The 23980-nt window shown below is 40.1% G+C and overlaps 1 protein-coding gene across 11 annotated transcripts in view; it reads left to right on the top strand.

Annotated features, from left to right (window-relative positions):
• Window positions 1–1113: 1113 nt before the first annotated feature.
• Window positions 1114–23980, top strand: part of CDC42BPA (CDC42 binding protein kinase alpha) — a 345992-nt gene continuing 323125 nt past the window's right edge. For 6 of the 11 annotated variants that reach the window (XM_049868070.1, XM_049868065.1, XM_049868068.1 and 3 more), the window contains exon 1: window positions 1116–2530. In XM_049868070.1, coding sequence (XP_049724027.1) covers window positions 2353–2530 — 178 coding nt within the window. In that variant the 5' untranslated portion in view covers window positions 1116–2352. Of the gene's footprint in view, window positions 2531–23980 lie in introns of all 11 variants that reach the window. The other 5 variants (XM_049868063.1, XM_049868062.1, XM_049868071.1 and 2 more) reach the window with 3 other exon arrangements.

Here is a 23980-nt window from a genome sequence, read left to right as displayed (position 1 = left end):
CCAGTTTAGTGACACTAATTTCAATGTGAGATCTACCACGAGTATTTTGTGAAGAGACTCTTCTAAAACCAACGACTTGCCATTCCTGGCCAGATTCCTGCATTGTGCCCTTGGGTTACAAGTGTGACTGTGTGTGTCACAAAGAGAGAGAGCGAGTGACCGAAACAGAGAGAAAGAGAGAGGAAACGCAGAGGGTGTAGGTTTGACGACAGTGGTGAACCTGGGCAGGCAGTAACCTTGGCTGGGGATAAACAAGCACAGCAGGAATTTAGTTACGGATGAGAAAAGACTACTTTTGGTTATAAAATAGAGATGAGGAATTCTGTCCTTCTCACACACACGGGACTTGGGATGGTAGCACAATCAAGTCTGTCACTGTTTTTGTTCTGCGGGATGACACAAGAGTGCTGTAATTAGACATCTACAAAATTATTACTCTGGAGTGCCCAAGAACCGAATTTGGGGGGCGGATGGGGAGCAGGTAGGGGCGGTGAGAAAAAAAGGCGCTGTCTTTTGCAGACCGCTGGGAGCCTACAGCCATCTGCCTCTGGGCCCCCTCAGCGAACGTGCCGTACAGGTGGTGTCAACCAGGACGAAGCAGCAGCCCCTCTGCTCGATCCGCACGAGAAGCCTGAAGAACCGGGGTCGCGGCGAGGCGGTGGCGCAGTTCCCAGCCCGCGGCCCCGTCCTGCCCCAACACCCAGCTCGGCTCGGGCGGGTCATCCCGCCTCCATATCCCCAGCCGCCGCCTCGGCCTCCCCCAGTCCTCCCGTATCCCTGCATTCCACGTTGCGGCTGCCGCAGCATCGCTGGCCCAGGCGGTCCCCTCCCCTCCTCTCCAGTGGTGCAATCGCCCGCGCCCCGGGTCAGGCCCCCTCCGGGGCCTCGGCTTGGCGCGGCCGCAGGACACCGCCCGGCTCAGCCCCGCCGGGCTCGGGCTGGGGCCGTCGCGGGGCTCTGACAGGGGCAGGGAGCGGGGAGGAGGCGGGCGTGTGCGCGCGTGTGTCGGGGCGCCGCCATATTGGATCCGGACGCGTCCGCGAGCTTCAGTCTGCGTGCGGCCGCGGCCGGAGGAGCCTCGCGGAGCCGAGGGCGCGAGCGCGAGAGGAGAGGGAAGGCGGGGGAGGGGGCGGGAAAGGAAGGGAGTGGTTGCGAGCCCGGCTGCGGCAGCCTCCGCTTTCCTCAGCAGCGGCAGCACCCCTCCTCCTGCGCCTCGGCCGCCTCCCTCCTCGCGAAGGAAAGATGCCCTTAACCCAGGGGTGTGAAGAAGAGGGCGAAGTAGCTGCCGGAGCCGCCTGCGCCGCCGCTACCGCAGCTCCTGCCAGCCGTGTCCTTTGAATTCCGAGAAGGCACTTCCCCCCCCGGCCAGGGGCGTCGGGAGCCGCCGGCGCTGCGGCCGCGGTGCGGGTGAGGGGGAGCCCCGGCTGTCTGCCGGCGCGGCGCGGCGCGGCCCGGCCGACGAGAGACCACCGACATGGAGCGGGCTCGCGCGGCCAAGTAGCCGCCGCTCCGGGAGCCTCGGCGCGAGTGCCGCCCGCAGCCCGCGACTCTAACCTCGGCCGCGCCGCCAGTCAGGGCCCCGGGAGAAGGGGGAGAAAAATGAAGAGTTTTCACTGGAATCCGCTGGAAACGGGAGGAACTGCAAAGCCTTAAAAAGCAGGACCTCGGGGAGGAGAAAGGAAAAGCCTCCTTGGGGCAAGACTTGGCGTGCTCCGGGGGGGCTGCTTCAGGGACCTCGCCCCCTCCCTCGCCCCCTGGAGAAATTGCCGGTGATGCTTTATCCAAGTGGGGGTTGGGAGCATTTGCAGCAGAATTTTGGGGTTTTCCTCCCCCTTATATAGATTTTGTGTTTTTCCTCCCTTTTCTATTTTTCTTCTTCCCGGGAAGTGAATTGCTGATGCGGATCGGACTTTATTCATTAATGATGCAACCGGCCTCATTTCAGGATTATGTTGCATGAGTTGAATTTTGAATGAAGGAGAGGAGTTTTGCCTTTTTTTTTTTTTTTTCCTTTTTCTCAAGAAGTGTTGGCTTTTTGGTCCGTTGTACTTTTAATAATTATTATTTTATTTAAATATACGATTTAATTGTATTCTTGAGAAATGTATAGAATATATATTTTATGGTAACTTTCTCCCCAAATATATGTCTATGTGTGAAACTGAAGACGCTTCAGTTAAGTGAGGCCACTGGTGTGGATGTTTAATTCAGCACCAGTACTGCGTGACAGTTGTTTAAATAACAAGTGGTTTATTTGTAAAACCGCACCTTTTCAAATTTAGGGTCAAAGGATAATCGTAAAAATCGTCCTAGTGATTCGAAGGCAGAGCAGCAGCAGCGGCGTAAGCCACCATGTCTGGAGAAGTGCGTTTGAGGCAGCTGGAGCAGTTTATTTTGGATGGGCCGGCTCAGACCAACGGGCAGTGCTTCAGTGTGGAGACCTTGCTGGATATACTCATCTGCCTTTATGATGAATGCAGTAATTCTCCGTTGAGAAGAGAGAAGAACATTCTTGAATACCTAGAATGGGGTAAGTCGGTATTTTTGGAAGAACTCTCTTAATTGGCTCTCGAGCTGGGCGTTGGGATTGAATTATTATGGGGAGTTATCCTGAGTCATGAGTAAGTAGATCCTGAGAGAATAACAGTATAGGCACCAGTTACCCAAGATCTTCTAGTTTGGTAAAAAATGCGTTCCCAGGAGTAGACCGTGCTACTCAGTTGCCTTGATTTAAGGCCTAGCTAATGTGGAATTCAGGATGGAGAGCTTCTGTTTTCAGGTCAGCAGTAAGAGATTTTGAATAGATTCTGTGATTGGCAAAACGGATTATTGCATTAGCTGCCTAATGCATGGCTGTTAACAGACGTTCAGCTGAAAGGTATTTGTTGGTGGGCACATTCCTTCCCAGACTTTGGAAATCACTTCCAAAATGGGAGGAGATACTAAAATACCTGTGTTCATCTTAGGTCAGCAGGAACCTGAAGGTGGTCATAACGGGTTTTATTTCATCTCTGCATTGTTCAAGCAAAGGAAACTACACTGACCGTGGGCTTTAAAAAAAATTGTCGTGTTCGTAAGATAAAATGACATACACAGTTTTAAAATTTTAGGAGAGTAGTTGCTGAAGAAGGTTTGGCCGCAGCACCAGCCTGAGAGTTAGATGTCAATCTAAATTTCATCGAAACCTCAACTCGTTAGATTTTTATCTTCATTCTTCTAAGGGGAGATGTGTTTTGGGAGACGTGCTGTAGTGGGATAGATCAATGCTGAGCTCAGGCGCCCCACGTGACCTCCAAGCCGGAAAGCTTGGCTTGGCTTCTCTGCTGCTGCTGGAACCTGAGCCCAGTGGAACAGGCAGCCGTTCCCTCTTGGAAAAAGTGTACATCCTCCTCCAGACCTGTATTGGAACCTTGGCTTTTGAAGGATATTGGCCAAATAAGCATTGTATACCTTTGGAATACTAATCCTTTTAGTTCGTTGGAAAGGGTTTATACTAAACTATCTTTGTTCCCAAGTCAAGCTTTATTTTCCTGAAGTAAAAGTCAATTGGTGACTTTTTTTGTTGTTGTTGGATTTGAAATTTCTTAAAAATGAGTTTCTCAGCTGAATCACGGATTCAAGAATGCCTACACATAGCAACTTCCACAATTCATAGTTTGCCAGTGTCAGAAAATTTCTAGCAACTTGATGGCATGAGGTTTGAAAAAATATGTACCTGTGTATGAATAGGATGATTTAAAAAAATGGATTACCAGGCTCATACCGGAATGTGAGATATCTTCAACTGTACTTCGAGCGACTTCTCTCAAGAGTGAGATGATTTTGACTTTTGTACTGGTTTTGCAAATATATATATATATTTTTATTTCTTAATAGTGAGGTAAAATATTTTATAAAGCATATGTAGCTTTACATCCTATGTTTCATAAATTTATAGTATTTTCTTTTGAAGACTTACAAGCTTTTGGTACTTTTAGAGTTGGAATTTGAGCTCTTGAGTTAGGGTTACATAGTTGACTCTGACTCACAGTGATCCTATAGGACAGAGTAGGACTGCCCCATAGGGTTTCTAAGGAGTGGCTGGTGGATTCGAACTGCTGACCTTTTGGCTAGCAGCCGATTGCTTAACCACAGCACGCCACCAGGGCTCCAGGATTATGATTGTCGTTTCATATCTATTCTTCCTCACCTGAAAAATGATGGAAGGATTTCTTTGTATGTACCAGTAGTAAATGTAATTTTTAAATTACGATAAAAGAGAAAATTGTATCCTCCATTGCCTTCTAATTATTAGAGTTTACATTGTAGATTTACGCTATGAGATATTTTGCTATGTTACTAAAATATTATATGTATATTTCCCATTAAATATGTTTTCTTGGACTTTATTTCTTTAATATATGTAAAAACATACTTATATTTAAGGTAAATAAACCAAAAGTCAAATACATATTTGACCAAATACATTGTTTTATTAATACATTTAAACAGTTTCAAACCAGGGACTGAATATAATATAAATTAAGTTTTAGAAGTAACTTTCATATTTTGCCTTTTTAGCTGTCTGATATATGGGACGTAACAAAAACGTACAGTCCCTCAAGTAAACTCCTATTGTGTTTTTCAGTAATAGAGAAGAAGAAAATAGAATTTTTAAGGAATTGTTTTGTACACTTCCGGGCTAGGCAAAAGAAAAAAAAAAAAAGCCAAACCTGTTGCTGAGAGTGGTTTCCTACTCATTGCGACCCTATAGGACAGAGTAGAACTTCCTCATAGGGTTTCCAAGGCTGGAATCTTTATGAAAGCAGACTGCCACATCTTCATCCCGCGGAGTGGCTAGTGAGTTCCATCTTTCACCCGCAGAGTGGCTAGTGCGTTTGTACTGCCGATCTTTCAGTTATCAGCCAGTGGCTTAACCATTGGGCCACAAGGGCTCCTTGTTGTGGGAGTTGAGTTTTATAATTTAATTTTGCCTTAAATGATCTAATTTTTAATTTGGTTTTTAAAAGACCCAATATATGCAGCAGGAGAGCAGTAGTAGTTAAATACTCTGTATTACATGCTGTATATTTGTGTTGGTTATTTATATTAATGGAAATGCCATCTGGGTATGCCTTATTTTTATGCTGATGATAGACTACTCTTAAAAATGGAGTCAGCCAAGATTCTAACACTCTGTATTGTTTCTTCTGTCAATTTCATTTTGTTCCTAGTTGTGGTTCATTTCACAATTAATGTTTTGTTCATGACAGTATCATAACAATGAGAAGACTGACAGTTCAAAGTAAGATATTGTTTTTCTTTGATTAGAAAGAAATGGTGCTGATGGCTCTAGAGAGGAAATAAACAGAGCAGGAGAGAGGAAGAGGAGACTAAGCCAATGAGTGTTAGAGCAAGGGGATAAAAGTGCCTTAAGACCACAGATCACTTTTAAATTTAGTAATATATAATATTTTTCAGTTATATCCATAAAATTTGGAAGACTGTCTTCATTTTTGACAAAGATATGATTATGATTTGTATGTTTGTTTATAAAATAATAGTTTTGAAGCCAGTAGTATAACTCTAGAATAAAGTTACAGTATAGAGTCGCTGTGAGTTGGAATGGACTCAAATCGATAGCAACGGGTATGGGTTTTTTTTGGTTAGAGTTATATAAGTAAAAATAACTTTTACATTATAAACTAATTTGGTAGTAATGACTAAGTGAATACAGTATTCGCAGAATTGGCTACACTGTATTTCAAAATGGGAAATTGGGATTTTAGGGAAATCTTTATATCTATTTGCTTAAAAAATAGATATAAGACAATATTATTACAAAGGAGATATACAAAGCTATCTGTATATGGACAAATGTTTTTTGATGCTTCCTGAATTTTCTAACATTTCATGTGAATTACGAAATAACAGTAATCTTAGAGTTGATTTGGATTACAGATTCAAAATAGTCTGAATGATTAATAAGCTTGTTAATTGAGCACATGAGCATGTACTATAGTTTAAATACTTTCTTTTTTTAGAGTAATTTTAAAGCTTATTCAATTTTTTTTTTTTTTTATGTGGGTCAATTTTTAGAAGGTTCCGAAGTTTTTCTAGGCTACTACTTTGTGGTTCAGTTCTGCTGGTCCTCAGTATTAACTTTTCCTGAGTGGAATTATTACATACCAAATTACCAAAATGTTAATTTAGTACAGACTACTTATGAAATTTATTTTTTTAAGTCCTTGTTTAGGATCATCATAAATGTCGTCAGATATATAGGTTGGGCACTTGTTTCCTTTGCACTAGCCACCTAGTGTTCTATTCCGTTCTATTCTAAGCATGATAGTAAGTACGGTTATTTGAGTTGACACAATGCTGACACAGGGTAGAAGCATGGTCAAGAAGTGGTAGCAATTATTCCATTTCTCTTCCTTTAAAAAGAAATCATATTTATAGCTAGTTGCCAGATGATATTAGCTATTGCAACAACTTGGTGTTTTTAAAAGAATGTACTAGTCTCTGAATAAAAGCAATTAACACCTTAAGAATTTTAGGGATTTGTTTATTTTTATATGGGAATAAAGCAGCATACCCTAGAATAGTGATGTAAAATCAGATAGCATAATATGTTGGAAATTTAATGAAACGTCTCATAATTCTAGGGACTTGATTAATACTACACAGTAAGCCCAGGCTATTTTAGGGTAAAAGACTTGAATTTAGTACAAATTAATATTTTATTGTACTACTTTTCTATGACAGTCAAAAAATTTTTCTTCTAAAAGTTTTTCTCTTTTGGTACACTTATTGCCATTCTGTTGTATGTGTAGCTCATTGTTTTTCATCCTGCTGATAGTGGTAAGTTTGAAAATCAATTTATAAGTCCAGCCAGCATTTAAAAAATTAGATAGATTGGATTAGAATAGGCAACATTAAGTGCATCAAATGTAGAAAGGAGAAGTATTGTAATGCAGAACTCTGTGTGTGTGTGTGTATTTCTTACTGTTGGGGTCAGAAGTGTCTGAAATACCCTAGTGTAGATGAAGATTAAATATATTGATTTAAACAGCAGAAAGATTGTAGATAGAATTTCTTTTTTCAGAAAGGGCAGATGATTAGGGACAGGCTGAAGAATTTAATGAAGGGAAGTGTAGGTAGAGACAAGATATTGGAAAATAAAAAAGAGAGAGAAGAATATCATGTTCCTGCGTTACTACTTCAGTCTGACCTACAAATGTTTGGGTGTTTTTAATTTAGCAGAATTGTCAGAGGAATTAACTTCACTCTTTGTAATTGTTTGATGGCTCATTTCCTCTTCCTTTGATTGTCTTTTTCCTTTTCTGATTTGGGCTCTTGGATGTTGACTTCCATTGATTGTCAGAGGTGCATAAGCTTGTTAGACATGAGGGATGATCATATGGTCTGCACACAATGGTAGCAGTTTCTTGATTATATCATCTCATTACTCCAGATGAGCTCTAGGGTAGATACAGGTGAGGGGATTCGCTAGTTCCATAGATTTTCTCATCTCTTGCCAGTGAGGGAAACCCTGGTGGTGTAGTGGTTAAAGAGTTCGGCTTCCAACCAAAAGGTTGGCAGTTTGAATCCACCAGGCACTCCTTGGAAACCCTATGGGGGAGTTATACTCTGTCCTATAGGGTCTCTATGAGTCAGAATCTACTTGACAGCAATGGGTTGCTTTTTTTTGGCTGCCAGTGAGAGTGACTTCAAGTTTTAAAACTAAGACCAAGACCAAGCTGTTTTTGCGCTGTATCTTGATGAGTCAAGAAGTTCTTTCCTATCGTAATGGTTTTTGTTTTTGAATGACCAACACTATAAATATAGGTCATCCCTGACTTTAGTTTATTCCTTCCACGTGAGTGGCTGTCCTTTGTTGTCACTACATACAAAACTACTTTCTGATCTAGGGGATTTCCTTTTCTTTCGTTGGTGCTAATCAGAATTCCAGGGTTGGTCTTCCCAACCAATTTCTCTACCCCTCCTTTCTATCTGCAATTGCCACCTGTCTTTCCAGTCATTGTGGAGCCCTGGTGGTGTAGTAGTTAAGAGCTCTGCTGCTAACCAAAAGGTTGGCAGTTCAAATCCACTAGCCGCTGCTTGAAAACCCTATGTGGCAGTTCTTCTCTGTCCTGTAGGGTCACTATGAGTCAGAATCGACTTGATGGCAACAGGTTTGGTTTTTGTTTTTTTCCAGTCAGTAGGTGAGGAATGGCTAGCCGCCTATTTGTCTAGCACTGCCCTGCCCATTCTAGTGCTTCTTTAACTGCCTCTGTAGGAGCTAACACTTTGGCTTTCATGGCAGCAGGAAGCATGATGACCTGGCTCCCCACCTTCCAATCCTGATAGTTGCCCCTTAATTCTTCCATATATAAACTGTGTGTCCATTTTGGAGCTCTGGCTTCTTTAGCCTACTCCTAAGTTTCAAAATGTCTGCTAGAAATCTCTGGGATAATGATAGGTGCTGTGTGGAGGGAAAGAAGGTTTACCTGGCTAAATAAGTTTTGGAAACTATTCTAAACAAAATTTAACATTAAAAAAAAAAAAAACACCTGCAGTTTATCTTAGAGTGTATGAAGCGTATGTGACTACAGACTCATCTTTTTTTCAGAGTGTCTGGAGGATGGGAGCTAGTGTTCCGTGGAACATCTTTTGGGAAATACTTTTTTTTAGTGAGTTTAAGGTTTTACTTGTAACTTCCTGAGTATCAGCTTTAGAAAGGGAAATTTTGAAAGAAACTTTGAAGTGCTGTGTGGTTTGGAGAGAGAATCCAAATCTGAATAAATGAGATTTTACTTAGCAGTTGTGGAATTTTTATTCTGTGTGAGAGTGGTGTGAACTGAAAGTAAACTTTAGCATGATGGTGGAGCAAAAGAGTGATGCTGGTGATACAAACACATCTAGGAAAATCACCCTATAAAAGTGAGTGAAATTAGATATAATAATGAAATCAGTGCTGTCAGCTCCTAAAGTCCTTGAAATTACCAAGAAGTCTCTACTTAGGAGCTTTTCTTACTCAGTTAAGGCTGCTCTTCTCTCATGTATACAAAACCAAAACCAAACCCACTGCCTTCAAGTCAGTTCAGACTCGTAGCCCTGATAAATACAGAAATTCTCACTTTATGTTTTTCAGCTTTAGTTACTACAATTTTAACATTTTCAAAACTATTGTCTGTCTGTCTGAAAAGATTTCGTTTTTTACCTTGTGACGTTTAAGAGGAAAAGATCATGGACTCATGCAATTTTAGAACCATTGTAATGTTAAGTATTGTTTTTCCCAAAGTAACAACGTTTTAGACTTTGTGGACTAGTGTGGGAATTTTGTGGACTAGGTTTAGACTTTGTGGACTAGTGTGGGAATTTTGTGGACTAGGTTTAGACTTTGTGGACTAGTGTGGGAATTTTGTGGACTAGGTTTAGACTTTGTGGACTAGTGTGGGAATTTCGTGGACTAGGTTTAGACTTTGTGGACTAGTGTGGGAATTTTGTGGACTAGGTTTAGACTTTGTGGACTAGTGTGGGAATTTTGTGGACTAGGTTTAGACTTTGTGGACTAGTGTGGGAATTTTGTGGACTAGGTTTAGACTTTGTGGACTAGTGTGGGAATTTTACTGTTACATATAACATTGTTTTTGTGAAGCTGTGTATTTCAAGTTCCAGTACCTATTTATGTGTACTGTAAAGAACCCAGAAAATATATCCCTTCTATTAAGGAGAAAAGCCTGTGTAATCGGTGCTGAAAGAGCACCATGTGAACAGTGAGAATTCTGTGATTATCATAAATTTTATTGTAGATATCAGGCTGAAAACGGATACTTGAAGACAATTCAGCTTGATAGTTTAAAAACAGATGTTAAGTAGACAAATTAGTCTTGCTTTTTTTCCTTTTTCTGATACTGACTTATTTTTCTTTTTGACTCTTCCTCACCAATGCCATTCCTCCCATCCACAGTCTGATGATGCTCAGAAGTACTGTTTATATGGATGAAGACAATATTTTAAAAATAACATGTGAATTAGTTCAGTCATTTGCTAACTTCCAGTTTTCTTTCAAATTGCTTCAACATTAATTAGTTAAAAAAATCTTCTATTCAGTTTGCTCTATTCATAGTGATAAAGCTTAATTAAATTTACTTAGAGTTTCCATGGTGAAGATGTAGAAGTGAAGTACCTCAACCTGAAATGCTCCTGTTCTCAACTGATATACTGGTAAATTACAGGAACTGTGGATTCACACTAACTGGGTGATATAGGCAATACGTTACAGAGTAGGAATGCTGCAAAGGGTTTTCTTGGTTGTAATCTTTACGGAAGGCTTTGTTTCACAGTGCAGCTGGGTAGGTTTGAACCGTGAACCTTTAGGTTAGTAGTTGAGTGCAAACCATTTTTGCCACCCAGGAACCTTTTAGTTGTACTAATACAAAGATTTACATAACTTAATTTTACCACTAACAAACGTATTCATATCTTACTGATAGAATTTTATCAAATTATATTGGCATTGGAGATGTCTTTCTCAGTGTCACAAAGCAAACTATATCTTACCCCTTCTTTCAGGATAAGATATTTTGCATTGAAATATTTTGTTGTCATTAAGTTATCAACTAAACTACTGTTTTAGTAAATATTAAGCCAGTATCCATTCTTTGTGTCAGCAACTGTAAATATTATGAAATGCCTAGTTACATTTTTACATGTTTACATAGCTCCAGTCTGCAACTCAGTGGTAGAGTTGCTTCTAGACCGCAACTCAGAAGATTAAAATCATCATGAAAAATCATTGATGTGTTGTTTGCTCAGGACTTTCTATAGATTAAAGGTTATGCAGCACCCAAAAATGCATGTTGTGGCCTGACAGTAAGTAGGAAGAAAAGTTAACAGTGTACATTAGTGTTTCCTAAACTGTATTTCAAGAGATTTTAATGAATATTCTCAAAATTCAGGGTTCAGTGGATATGTAAGGTTAGGAAATACCACATATTTTATCCCTTTTTGGGTACCAGGAAGCGCAGTATCATAGTAAAAGTTTTAAAAAGTTCTGTAGTTTGAAAGGTCCCTAGGCAGTGCAAACAGTTTGAGCTTGACTACAATCTAAAGGTTGGCAGTTCAAACGTACCCAGTGGTGCCACTGAAGAAAAGCCTGGTGATCTGCATCTGTAAAGATTAAAAACAATAACAAAAACTCGTTGCTGTTCAGTTGATTCCATGCCAAGAAAACTCTATGGAGCAGTTTTACTCTGTAACACATCAGATTGCTGTGAGTCGGAATTGACTGGAGCGCAACAGGCTCAGTTTGGTTTGTGGTACAGAAACCTCGTTAGCTTTGTTTTACCTAGAATTTGCCACATTTGACGTTGGAACCCTTTTTATGGAAACAGCTGACAGAGTTTGGGAAATGCTGGAGCACACTAGGAAACCATAGGCAGTCTCGGAGTCTTTCTGTCATGACTAAATTCTGCTACCACATTGTTTTTTGAATGTTGTCCCAATGTATATTAAAATTCTAATAAAGGTGAAAGTTTGAATGACTTGCCGTTGTCTTTTTCATATTTAATACTTTTTAACACTTGCCATTTGTTTCACCTAGAAGCAATATTTATTAAGTTGGTGTGGAGCTTTGATAGGATGTATTTACAGAAAATGGACAATAAGATTTGATGCATGCTTTTGAGTAGTTTATATCTGCACTTCCTGGTTTGCGGAGATGCTCCTGCTAACCTAATGGTTTTTCCCCAGTAGAGCTTGCTAGATCACTTTCTCATTCAGTTACTGCTTCTCTAACCAATGGTACAGAATTTGGAATGCGATTGACATGGCTATGAAAGACGTGGCAGTCTGCTTCTTTGAAGACTACAATAACAAAACAAAACAAACCTGTCACTGTTGAGTCAATTCTGACTCATAGCGACCCTATAAGACAGAGTAGAACTGCCCTATAGGGTTTCCAAGGAGCAGCTGGTAGATTCAGACTGCTCACCTTTTGGTTAGCAGCCATAGCTCTTAACCACTGTGTCACCAGGGCTCCAGCCTTAGAAAAACCCAATGGGGCAGTTCCCCTCCATCCTATAGGGTCATTATGAGTCAGAATTAACTCGATGGCAATGGGTTTTTTTTGGGGGGGGGAGGAATTAGCTTTTATGTGAGTTTTGTAAGAGTGGTATACTTGTCCTGCTATAGCAAGAATTCTATCCTTAAGTATCAGTATTTACTAGAAGTGGCTAATGCTCCAAGTTGACTCTCTCAGATACTATTAAAAGCAGTCAACCGTCTACGTAGAAGTATTCTGCTCAGACGTTTAAAAAGTAGTTGTTTGAAAAGATTAGAAAAAGGCCTCCACTAGGAGGCAGTGGCTAACACCCTATTTTGAGATTGTTTGGAGCCCTGGTGGCGCAGTGGTTAAGAGCTCGGCTGTTCTTGGAAACCCTATGGAGCAGCTCTACTCTGACCTGTAGGTTAGCTATGAGTCGGAATCAAGTCAGCAGTGGTGGGGTTATTGCTAACTAGCTATGGCTTTGCCCTGACCAAAAATGATAACTAAGAAACAATTAGAAATAGGCTAAAAGCTCAGTTATGTGGTGAAGCTGAAAATAGTGATAAATCATAAAGCGCTTCCACTCCATACTTAGAAATATTTTCCTAGAGTTTATGGTTAAAACCACAGTAGTATTTGCAAATCCGGTGTAATTTCTAATTTGGCGTTTTTGCTGCATGCCTTTGTAATGTGTTGCCTTGTTTCTGAGTGATGCATGCTAAGTTGACAGTGTCTTCCAGGGGTCTGTAACTGTGTTACAGTGCTTGAGGCGTGTGTGCCTGTGGTAATTCCTATTAAGTTCAGCATCTAATTGATGTCCAGGTTTCATTTATCCTTTGTGCACATCTGGCTCAGTTGATTTGGCTGTATCAACTTTCCTAGATCTTATTGACTTTATTACACTTTTGTTTTTCTATTAAATGCTAGGTATTATGTATCCTAGTTGTTACATATGCCCCTAACCTGAAAATATTGTGAATCTTAACACATCCAGGACCTTTTTTTAGTAGAAACCAGTTGCCATGGAGTCGATGCTGACTTACGGGGACCCCATGTGTGTCAAATAGAACTGAGCTTCACGGGGTATTCAGTGGCTGATTTTTTGGAAGTAGATTGTCAGGCCTTTCTTCTGAAGCACCTCTGGGTGAACTTGAACCTCTGACCTTTCAGTTGGCAGCTGAGCACACTAACTGCACCACCCAGGGATTCTGTTTAGTGGAAGGACTTTTACAAAAACACTTAAAATATGATCTCTTGATTATGTCATTATTTTGCTTAATAGCCTTCAATGGCTACTGATGGCTTTCAGAATGAAATTAAAACTGATGTAAGGAGCCCTGGTGGCACAGTGCTTAAGTGCTCATCTGCTAACTGAAAGGTTGTTGGTTTGAACCCAACAGCTGCTCAGTGGGAGAAAGAGGTGGCAGTCTGCTTCTCTAAAGTTTACAGCCTTGGCAACCCCATGGGGCTGTTCTACTTTGTCCTGTAGTGTTGCTATGAGTCTGAATCCACTCGACAACAATGGGTTTGGTTTTGGTTTTAGTATGGCGGTCAGAACTTTTTATGATACGAACCTTGTCTACATTCCTAATCTTTTTCCTTCACTTTCTAAAAATAATTTTAAAAATGTCTCAATCTTACAAAAAAAAAAAAAAAACCAAAAGTACAGTACGATTTTTTTTTACTCCTAAGCCATTTGTGAGTAAGTTGCCTCTGTCATCCTCTGTCATCCCCAAATGCGTTAGTATGCATTTTCTACATTCTGTTACATAACTACATGACAAAAAAACCAAATCCGTTGCCACTGAGTTGCTTCTGGCAGCCACCTTACGCCTATTAAAAATCAAGAAATTAACATTGATGTGTTACTGTCATTTAATCCTTAGACCTCATTCAGATTTCTTCAGTTACCCTAATAATGTCTTTATAGCAAAAGGATCCAGTTTGGGATCACATGTTGCATATGGATGTCATGTTTCCTAGTGTCATCGAGTCTGGATCAAGTCTTCTGGTTTTCCTTGACTTTCTTGATTTTGACATTTTTGAATTTCAGGTGTTATTTTGCAGCATGTCCCACAATTTGGGTTTGTTTCCTCATGATTAAATTTAGATAATAAATCTTTGGCAGGAATATGACAGAAGTGATGCTCTGTTCTTCTCGTATACTCTCAAATGATGTACTATTTTATATTACTCCCATTACGGTGGTGGTTTATTTACTTGATTAAGGTGGTACCTGCTTGGCTTCGCCACTGTAAAGTTACTTTTTTCTGCCTTTCTAATTATTAAGTATCTTGTGGGGAGGTGTTTTACATTATTTAAATGTCCCGTTCCTTATTAAACTCTGATTTCTTTATATCAGCATGGATTTATGTGGTTCTGTTTTATTTTTTTTTTAGTTTTATTCACTAGGTTATAATTCTTTCCTATCATTATTTTGAGGCACAAATTGGCTAGTGGAGCCCCTTTTGTGTTGGCTTCTGTGTCCTTGGACATGCCCCCATGATTCTTTGAGCACTTTCTTGCTTTCTGGGACAATATGTTTCAGGCTCATTTTGTACTTTCCCTGCCCTAGCTCTTCAATCAGCCATTTCTTCAAGGAGTCTCGGTTTCTTTTAGTGGAGAATGTTATTTAGAAATTAAGCTCTGGGCTCTACCTGTACTCATTGCTACTGCTGCTCACAAGCTGTATTAATGCATGGAGCTATCTATCATCCGTCTGTCCATCCGTTGACTTAACGAATGTACGTATACATTATATTTTGTATCTGATTTATTCCTGTTGATATTTATTTGTGTATTTATCTAATACATTTTTAAAGGCAGTGAGTTTGCACTGATACCTCTAATTCCAACCCAACACCGGAGGGTTCATCCTAGTTTTCTCCTTTTCCTTTTTGTAATTCCCTTCTCCAGTAGTGAGAAGCCTGGTTCCCATTATCCTTAATGTATTCATTTATGTCATCAGTCCTTCAGTATGTACCCAATCTCCCATCAGTGCTGCCACTCCCTGCCTCATGCAGATGACTTACTCACCCTCATCTGTCATCGCTGGACCTCCCCTGACTTGTGTTTTGATTCCCTGTGCTAGATTGCTGTGCCTTTCTTGCCATGGATGCCCTCCTCACCTTGCTCAGACTCTGACTACCCAAACCAGCCTTCTCTCTTCACCATGCACTAACAAATACGCCAGGCTGCCCTCCGTGGGGGCACCTTCCTCACCCCACTTGGGCTTTGACTCCACATGCCAGGCTGTGTTTCAGTCCCATGGATGCCCTCCTCGTGCTGCTTAGGCTCTAACCGTCTGCCCTAAGCTGCCTCCACGTGAGAGTACCCCCCCTCATTAGACTCTGACACCTAGTGCCACACAGGTCTTCTTTGTGGACAGCCTTTTCATCCAGCTTAGCCTTCAGCACCCTACCCTGGCCCACCATGACTCCCTTCCCCTGTGCCTGCCTTGATCTGCCCTATCTAATGGCCTTAGGACTGAGTTGTTCAGGAAGGAGAGGGGAAAGGCAGCTTCCCCAATTTTATTATATGTGCATTTCCCACTCTCACCTTTAATTGTTTTTAATCCTTAAAAATTTTTACATACAGGAAAGTTTACTTTTTGGTGTACATTCTTTGAGCTGTGACAGATGTAGAATTATGTGACTACTACCACAGTCAAGATATGTAACAGTTCTATCACCCCTAAAATTCTCTTGTGCTTCCCTTTGTACCACACTCACCTTTTACTCCAGCTGTAATGAAGTGTTGGCTCTTCTGCCAACTAAGGCACACCTTTGACTATTCCGTGGCTTTTCAAGTATTGGATAATTTGTTGAGGAACTCTCCTTTGCCTTGTTGTCTGTCCTAGTATGGTGCATAGCACATAGCAGGCGTTCAGTAATGTGGGTTGAATGGATTAATGGCATTATAGGGTAAAAGCAATAGATCTGTTCTTAAAACATTGCATGAAAATCATACTTTTATATGTTAGGAACTTGTTTCCTTTTTAATTTAACCGATTTTATTTCTAAAGTGACTTCTTGCAAGTTGTTAGCTGCAATTGAGCCAGCCCCTGACTCGTGCAGCCCCATGCACAGCAGAACGAAATGCTTCCTGGTCTTGCTCCATTCCCGTGATTGTTTGTGGATCAGACTGTGGTGCTCCTTGGGGTTTTCATTGGCTGATTTTCAGAAGCAGATCGCCAGGCCTTTCTTTCTAATCTCTCTGTTCTGGAAGCACTGCTGAAAGCCATGCAGCGTCACAGCCACAGGCAAGCCTCCACTGACAGAGGGTGGTGGGTGTGCATGAGGAGCGTTGGTCAGGAATTGGACCCGGATCCCCGCATTAAAAAAACAAAACAAAACCTGTTGCCGTTGAGTTGATTGACAGAGTAGAACTGCTTCATAGGGTTTGTAAGGAATACCTGGCGGATTTGAACTGCCAAACTTTTGGTTAGCAGTCAGAGTTCTTAACCACTGTGTCACCAAGGTTTCCCCCATAGAAGGAGAGAATTCTACCACTGAACCGCCAATGCCCCATTTCTTACAAGTAACCCACTGCTGTCGAGTCGGTTCCGACTCATAGCGACCCTATAGGATAGAGTAGAACTGCCCCATAGAGTTTCCAAGGAACGCCTGGCAGATCCGAACTGCTGACCCTTTGGTTAGCAGCCGTAGCACTTAACCACTACGCCACCTAAGTGTAGTGGTTTATAATTCCCTCACTTAGCAGTTGACTGTTATGTTAAATACTTAATGGGATGCAGGTAAGGAGAAGAGGATAAAAAGTAAAATGCAAATGCCTAATTTTTCAGGTTAAAATATTCTTACTTAAGTCTGTGTTTAACCTCATTAGTGTCCAGTATAAAACCACACTGCCATATTTAATAAAGAACTGAAACTTTATAATCTTGTGTTGATGGACTGAGAACACAAATATAATTTCATTTCCTTCTGAAACCCCACTAAAAATGTAGTAAAAGAATTTTTAAAAAAATTATAAACCTTCAAGGATGAGAAGAGCAGGAGAGGAGACTATAGCCATGAAATATTGGAACTTGAAAAGTAGGTAGATGAATGATAACTGACTTAGCAGATCTGAAAAAGTCAAGTCCTAAGTCAGGAAAGGTGAAAACAAAAGACCTATCCAGTTTACTTGACAGGATTATCAAAAGTCTTAGAACTCAGTGTGTTTAGGAACCTCTGGAAATTGAGTTGATTGTGGGGCTAAAATATGGAGAATTGATTGAAACTATTTTAGAAGCAGTATCTTTAGAGTCCCTCCACTCTCCATGCCACTGGGTTTCTTTATCCTTCTCTCAAAACGAAGACTGGGTGTTTATTCTCAGTAAACAGATGTTCTCTGGGTCGAGCAACATTAGGCATAGTTTAGGGTGGGCATTTCATACAGAATATGTGGAGATTAAATACGTGTTTGTTTAACTTCTGCTTGGCTCCCAGAATGTTGGTATCTAGGCCTTTATCACAAAGGCAGGAGAAGGAGAATCTTTTCTGGAGAATTTGACCAGCCCAAGAAGAAAGATACAGATATCCGGGGTTTCTCAGTAAAGGGCTCAAGCAATCACCCTGTAGTGAAGTTCATTATCAGTGGGCTACACCCAAGGGTTCAGAGCCTCAGGCCGTCTTTTCAGTTTCTCATAATTAAATAACAGAAAACCAAGAGTTTTTAGACATCTGAGGAAAGCTTCTAATGTATAAGGTAGAGCCACGAACAAACAGAAAAAAGCAACTTACATAAAATAGACTCTGCAGGGAAAACAAAACTTCAAAACAAACACACAAAACTATCATTAATATTCTCAGAGGTAAGTGGAAACAGAACCTGGGGCGGAGAATGGGAGAGTGTTGACACATGGTGGGATTGGCAACCAATGTCATAAGACAGTTTGTGTATTAACTGTTTAATGAGAAACTAATTGCTCTGTAAACTTTCACCTACCAAACAAAAAAAAACCAAACCAGTTGCCGTTGAGTTGATTCCAACTCCTAAAGCACCAAAAAATAAAATAAAAAAAAAAACCCTCGGCAATAAGATTAAATACTGCAACCATGAAATAAAAACAAGAGAATAAAAGAATTTCTTTACAATTAAAAATATGATAGCTAAAATGAAAACCTCAGTACAAGAATTGGAAGGTAAAGCTGAGAAATTTCCTAGAAATTAGAGGAAAAACCACAGAGTGACAGAAAAGAGGTGATAAAGAGAAGAAAATTAGGAGGCCTATTAGGTTGAATGGAACGCTGGTAGCATAGTGGTTAAGAGCTTGGCTGCTAACCAAAAGGTTGGCAAATCCAATTCTGTGGAAACTCTATGGGGCATTCTGCCCTGTCTTATAGGGTCACTATGAGTTGGAACTGACTGCACGGCAATGGATTTAGTATCTGAATAGGAGACCCAGGGTGGTGCAAACAATTAAACGCTTGACCACTAGCTGAAAGATTGGCGCTTTGAACTCACCCAGAGGTGCCTCAGAAAAAAAGGCCTGGTGATCTGCTTCTGAAAGGTCACACCCTTGAAAACCCTAAGGAGCAGTTCTACTGTGCGCACATGGGGTTGCCATGAGGCGGAATCAACTTGATGGCACCTAACAACGATAGCACAACAACAATATCTGAGTAGGAGTCCCTGGGTGGTGCAGGCGATTAACATGCTTGGCTTCTAACCAAAAGGTTGGCAGTGTGAGTCCACCCAGAGGCCAACTCTTCCATGGTCACAGTAATGGAAGCACTGAATATTAGTCTGACCAAACTGTGCAGTAGCTATATTGAGAGGATGGCCTGTGAGAAGACTTCTTTATTTTTTTGTTAGGGGTGATGGTAAGTACAGGGGCCTAATGTTTTTCTTAAACCTTAATTGACTATTAAATCTATATTTTTGCAGAATTAAAAAGTCTAATTCCTTTAATCTTTCCCATTGATGTTATTTTTAAGCTTTTTTTTTCTTTTGAGGCTTTCTTAAGTCCCATAAATGAGAAGCTCACAACTTCATACCGTAAATAGATTTGTGTTAGAATTCATAAGTGTATTCTCTGAGCAGATTGGTCTTTTTTCTTTTTTAATATAGCTTTATTCTTATAGATGGCAATTTATAAATAGTCTTTATTCATCTTAGGAGAAGCTCTGGTGGCGCAGTGCTTAAAGTGCTTGACTGCACACTGAAGGGTTGGTGGTTTGAACCCATCAGCTGCTCCGAGGGAGAAAGATGCTTCCATAAAGATGAGAAGCCGTAGGGGGCAGTTCTACTCTGTCCTATAGGGTTGCCATGAGTTGGAATTGACTTGACTGCAATGAGGTTTTTTTTTTTTTTTTTGGTATCCATCTTAGGAGGGTAGTTTATTCCTGAAAAATATATGCTGGGTAAATTCTGTGTATTTAAATTAATGATGCACAGATACTTCTAAAGTTAACATATTACTCAGTGTTTATAGAATTGAACATATGGTAAAAGAATTCTAACAACAATAAAGACAACTCAACACAATTATGTAAATAGTAGATATAATTATCACTTCTATAAATGGGTAAGCTACCAGGTAGTAAGCACAGAGACCTTATCTGGACACTTGTCAGATACACAGCTGTAAAGGTGGCTCACTCGGAGCAAAACATATCCGTTCTTACTGCTTTGGTTTGGTTTTAGCTGCTCCTGATTCTCTTGAAATCCAAAGAAATGCCTTGTAAACAGGCGTTAAATGAAACTGTTTTTGTAATGAATTTCAGTTTTTCATAGAGGAGATTTTTTTGAAATCGAAATACCTTGATCAACTATACCTTTCATCTCTGTTTTAGGGCAGGCTTAAGAGAAGCTTGTTTCAGGGAATTGCAGAGCAGCAGGACTTAATGGGAAGCTTTCTCACGACTCAGAAGTCGTGTTTTCAGAGGATGGCTTCATTATTTAATTTGAGCACCAGGAATATTTACATTCAGGTTGGCACTGGAAAACACACCCCAAAAGAAATTATTATTGAATTATGCAATACTTGACTTCCTTGCATTAGAAGTGACTGATTAGTTTGACTACTTGTCCTATTAAGGTCATTTTTATTCTGTTTTCCAAATTGTGACTTCTCGTTTTGGTGGTGATTGTGTACTTAAAAACTTCTCTTTTTACTCCTGTATTTTACCTAAAAGGAAAAAAGAAAACATTCAGTTAATGAAACTATAAATAAAATATTTATATCTTAACCCACTCATTGCCGTCGAGTCGATTCCAACTCATAGTGACCCTATAGGACAGAGTAGAACTGCCCCACAGAGTTTCCAAGGAGTGCCTGGGGGATTCGAACTGCCGAACTTTCAGTTAGCAGCCATAGCACTTAGCCACTGCACCACCAGGGCTTCCATAGAGTTTCCAAGGAGCAGCTGGTGGATTCGAACTGCCGACCTTTTGGTTAGTAGCTGAGCTCTTAATCAGTGTGCCACCAGGGGTTGCCCTACATTTATATCTTAACCATTATTATTTTAGCTTCTAGATTTAATACCTTTATTTAGAATCAAAAGAATTTAAAACAGATACTAATTAGTGTCTAGCTAGTGGTATACATCTATAGTTTAAAATAGTTATTTAGAATCTGGATGAAATATTTATAATAATCTAGTATATTTTGTTTTCAGTTAGGTATAGTTACTAAAAAATACAACATCAGCCGCCCCATTTAAAAAAAAAACAAAGAAGTAAAAGGAAATGATGTAATGTGACTAGTATTTGGAAATTACAAAGGAATTTTTTCCCAGCAGTAGTAGCATTTCCATTGCAGCAGTATTTCTGATTTACATTTCAATTCTAAAATATACAGAGATGATTTTTTTTGGTGAGAATACGTTAGTTTTTTTTTTTTTTTTTAAAGGAAATTGAAATCTAAATTATCGAGACTTAAAAAAGCCAGTTGTTTCGTGTTCATTAACACTGAGAATTTTCAGGTAAAGCAGTTTTAACTTAATTGTGGTGGGGGGATTTCATGGGAAATTGATTTATTTTATTGTGCTTTAAGTGAAGTTTACAATTCAAGTCAGTTTCTCATACAAAAACATGTACACACATTGTTATGTAAACCTAGGTGCTCTTTCTATAATGTGACAGCACACTCTTCTCTACCTGTATTTCCTGTGTCCATTCAGCCCGCTTCTGTCCCCTTCTATCTTCTCATCTCACCTCTGGACGACAAGAGCTTCTCGTTCAGTCTCATGTACCTACTTGAGCCAAGAAGCGCACTCTTCACCAGTATCATTTTATGTCTTATAGTCCAGTCTAATCTTTGTGTGATGAATGGGCTTTGGGAATAGTTTTAGTTCTGGTCTAACAGAGAGTCTGGGGGCCGTGTCTTCTGGGGTCCCACCAGTCTCAGTCAGACCATCAGGTCTGGTCTCTTTACTAGAATTTGAGTTCTGCACCTCACTTTTCTCCTGTTCCTTCAGGAACTTTCTGTTGTGTTCCTTGTCAGGCTGGTCATTGGTGGTAGTAAGGCACCATCTAGTTCTTCTAGACTCAGGATGGAGTCTGTGGTTTCTGTGGCCCTTTCTGTCTCTTGGGCTAAATATTTTCCTTGTATCTTTGGTGTTCTTCATTCTCCTTTGCTCCAGGTGGGTTGCGACCAATTGATGCATCTTTGCTGACCACCTGCTAGCTTTTAAGACCACAGATGACACTCACCAAAGTGGGATGCAGAGCATTTGCTTAATAAACTTTGTTGTGCCACTTGGCCTAGATGTCCCCTAAAACCATGGTCCCCACACCCCCGCCCCTGCTGTTCTGTCCCTTGAAGTGTTCGGTTGTATTCAGGAAACTTCTTAGCTTTTGGTTTAGTGCAGTTGTGCTGACTTCCCCTGTATTGTGTGTTGACCTTCTCTTCACCTAAAATAATTCTTGCCTATTATCTAGTTACTGAATACTGCTGTCCCTTCCTCTCTACCCTCGTAACCATCAAAGAATGTTTTCTTCTGTGTTTAAATCTTTTCTTGAGTTCTTATAATAGTGGTCTCATAAAATATTTGTCCTTTTGTGACTAATTTCATTCAGCATAATGCCGACCAGATTCATCCATGTTATGAGATGTCTCATGGCCTCACCATTGTTCTTTATCGTTGTGTAGTGTTCTGTGGTGTGAATATACCATAATTTGTTTATCTGTTCATCTGTTGATGGGCAGCTAGGTTTCCATCTTTTTGGTGTTGTGAGCAGTGCTGCAGTGAACATGGGTGTGCATATATCTATTCATGTAAGGGCTCTTATTTTTCTAGGATATATTCCAAGGAGTGGGATTGCTGGATCATATGGTAGTTCTATTTCTAGCTTTTTAAGGAAGCGCCAAATTGATTTCCAAAGTGGTTGTACCATTTTACAATCCCACCAGCAGTGTGTAAGTGTTCCAGTCTCTCCACAGCCACTCCAACATTTATTATTTTGTGAGTTTTAATTTAATTTTAAATATTAGTTGAGAAGTCAGGTTTTAATTCTCTTTCTAAAATTTTCTGCATGTGGCTCAACTTGTATTTGAACATGAATTCCTTATTTTGAAAATCCAGAAAGCTTTATGAAGAAATACCTAGGAAAATACTTAGTTTAGTTTACTCTCCTTTCACAGAAGGGCATTCATTTAACTGCTGTATCACCCAGACTCAGTTTGTATATCTTCTGCTTTAAGGTTGTCCATTTCTGAAAGTTATCAGCCTCTAGAATGTAAAGAATTGTATCTGATTCTATTCTAGTATGTTGGAAATGGAACTTTATAGATGTCCAGTGTGTTTTGCTCAGTTTATTTTGACTAATCTTCCTTTGAATTTTTAGACTGTAGCACTAACATACAAATGCCACTAGTTTGTACACTATTTAGTTTGTATATCTAAATGAATTATTAAAACTAAAAAGAACTCTTAAAAAATACCTTTTTAAAGAGCTAGAGAGTTTTCTCTAGGGTATTAAAAAAAAAGGGGGGCAAGATAAGCAGGGGCACTTACCATATTGGTTGAATTTCTGGTACTTAGCAGGAGTACTTACCATATTGGCTGAATTTCTGGTACTTTATGGTCATAATTTAACTTGTTATTTTGTGTATGCCTTTCTGTGTATTATATATGTATATGTGTGTTGGATATGATCTGTATGCTCCTTATCCCAGTGTCTTGGCCATAGATATGAAATTGGAATCGTGGCACAACTTTGGGGAAGGAGGGAGACTTGAAAACGCCAGCTGCCTGGAATTCTTACCTACCATGTGTAATTGTGTATGTGTGTGCCTGTGTGCTTTGAGATGGGTGAAAAGTATATTAGTCTCTTTGTCTTTACCCAATATCCGGCCTCCCCTTCTTTATTAACCATACTAATTTTACCATATTTCCTAGTTTTCTTTGCATTTAGGTGTGGCCATGTGACTAGCTCTGGCCAGTTAATGTAAGCAGAGGTAATGTGGAACTTATCAGAAAGAAGCTTCATTAAAGAGAGACTTTCCCCACTTTATTTCCTTCTGCTGCACAGAACACATGTGATGTTTACATCTGAGGATGAGGGCACAAGGGCCGTGCCCCAAGGTTGGCTCAGCAGTGAGCTGGAAGCATTCTGGATTCCTGACAACTTTGTCAAGCTGCCTTACCAGCCTTGGACTGTGTACCTTCAGACTTCTTTACGTGAAAGAGAAATACATTTTTATTTTGTGTATAAGGTTTGCCTTAATTTCTTGGTTCTGCTGTAACAGAAATACCACAGGAGGGTGACTTTCTTTTTCTGACTGCTCTGGAAGAAGGTCCTTGTCTCTTTTCGGCATCTCTTCTTGGTTTCTCAGTGATCTTCATGTGGCATGTATCTTCCCATTTGTACTTCCTTGCTGTGTGCATAATTTGCTTTTTTATATCTCAGAAGTGTTTGGCTTAAAACACAACCTACACTGGTTTGGCTTCATTAACACAGCAAAACCCTATTCCCAGATGGTATCACATTCACGTG

The sequence above is a fragment of the Elephas maximus genome, chromosome 24, assembly GCF_024166365.1.
Source record: "Elephas maximus indicus isolate mEleMax1 chromosome 24, mEleMax1 primary haplotype, whole genome shotgun sequence".
Lineage (NCBI taxonomy): Eukaryota > Metazoa > Chordata > Mammalia > Proboscidea > Elephantidae > Elephas > Elephas maximus.
The sequence above is the reverse complement of the archived record's forward strand: the minus strand, read 5'-3'. Positions and strand labels throughout refer to the sequence as shown.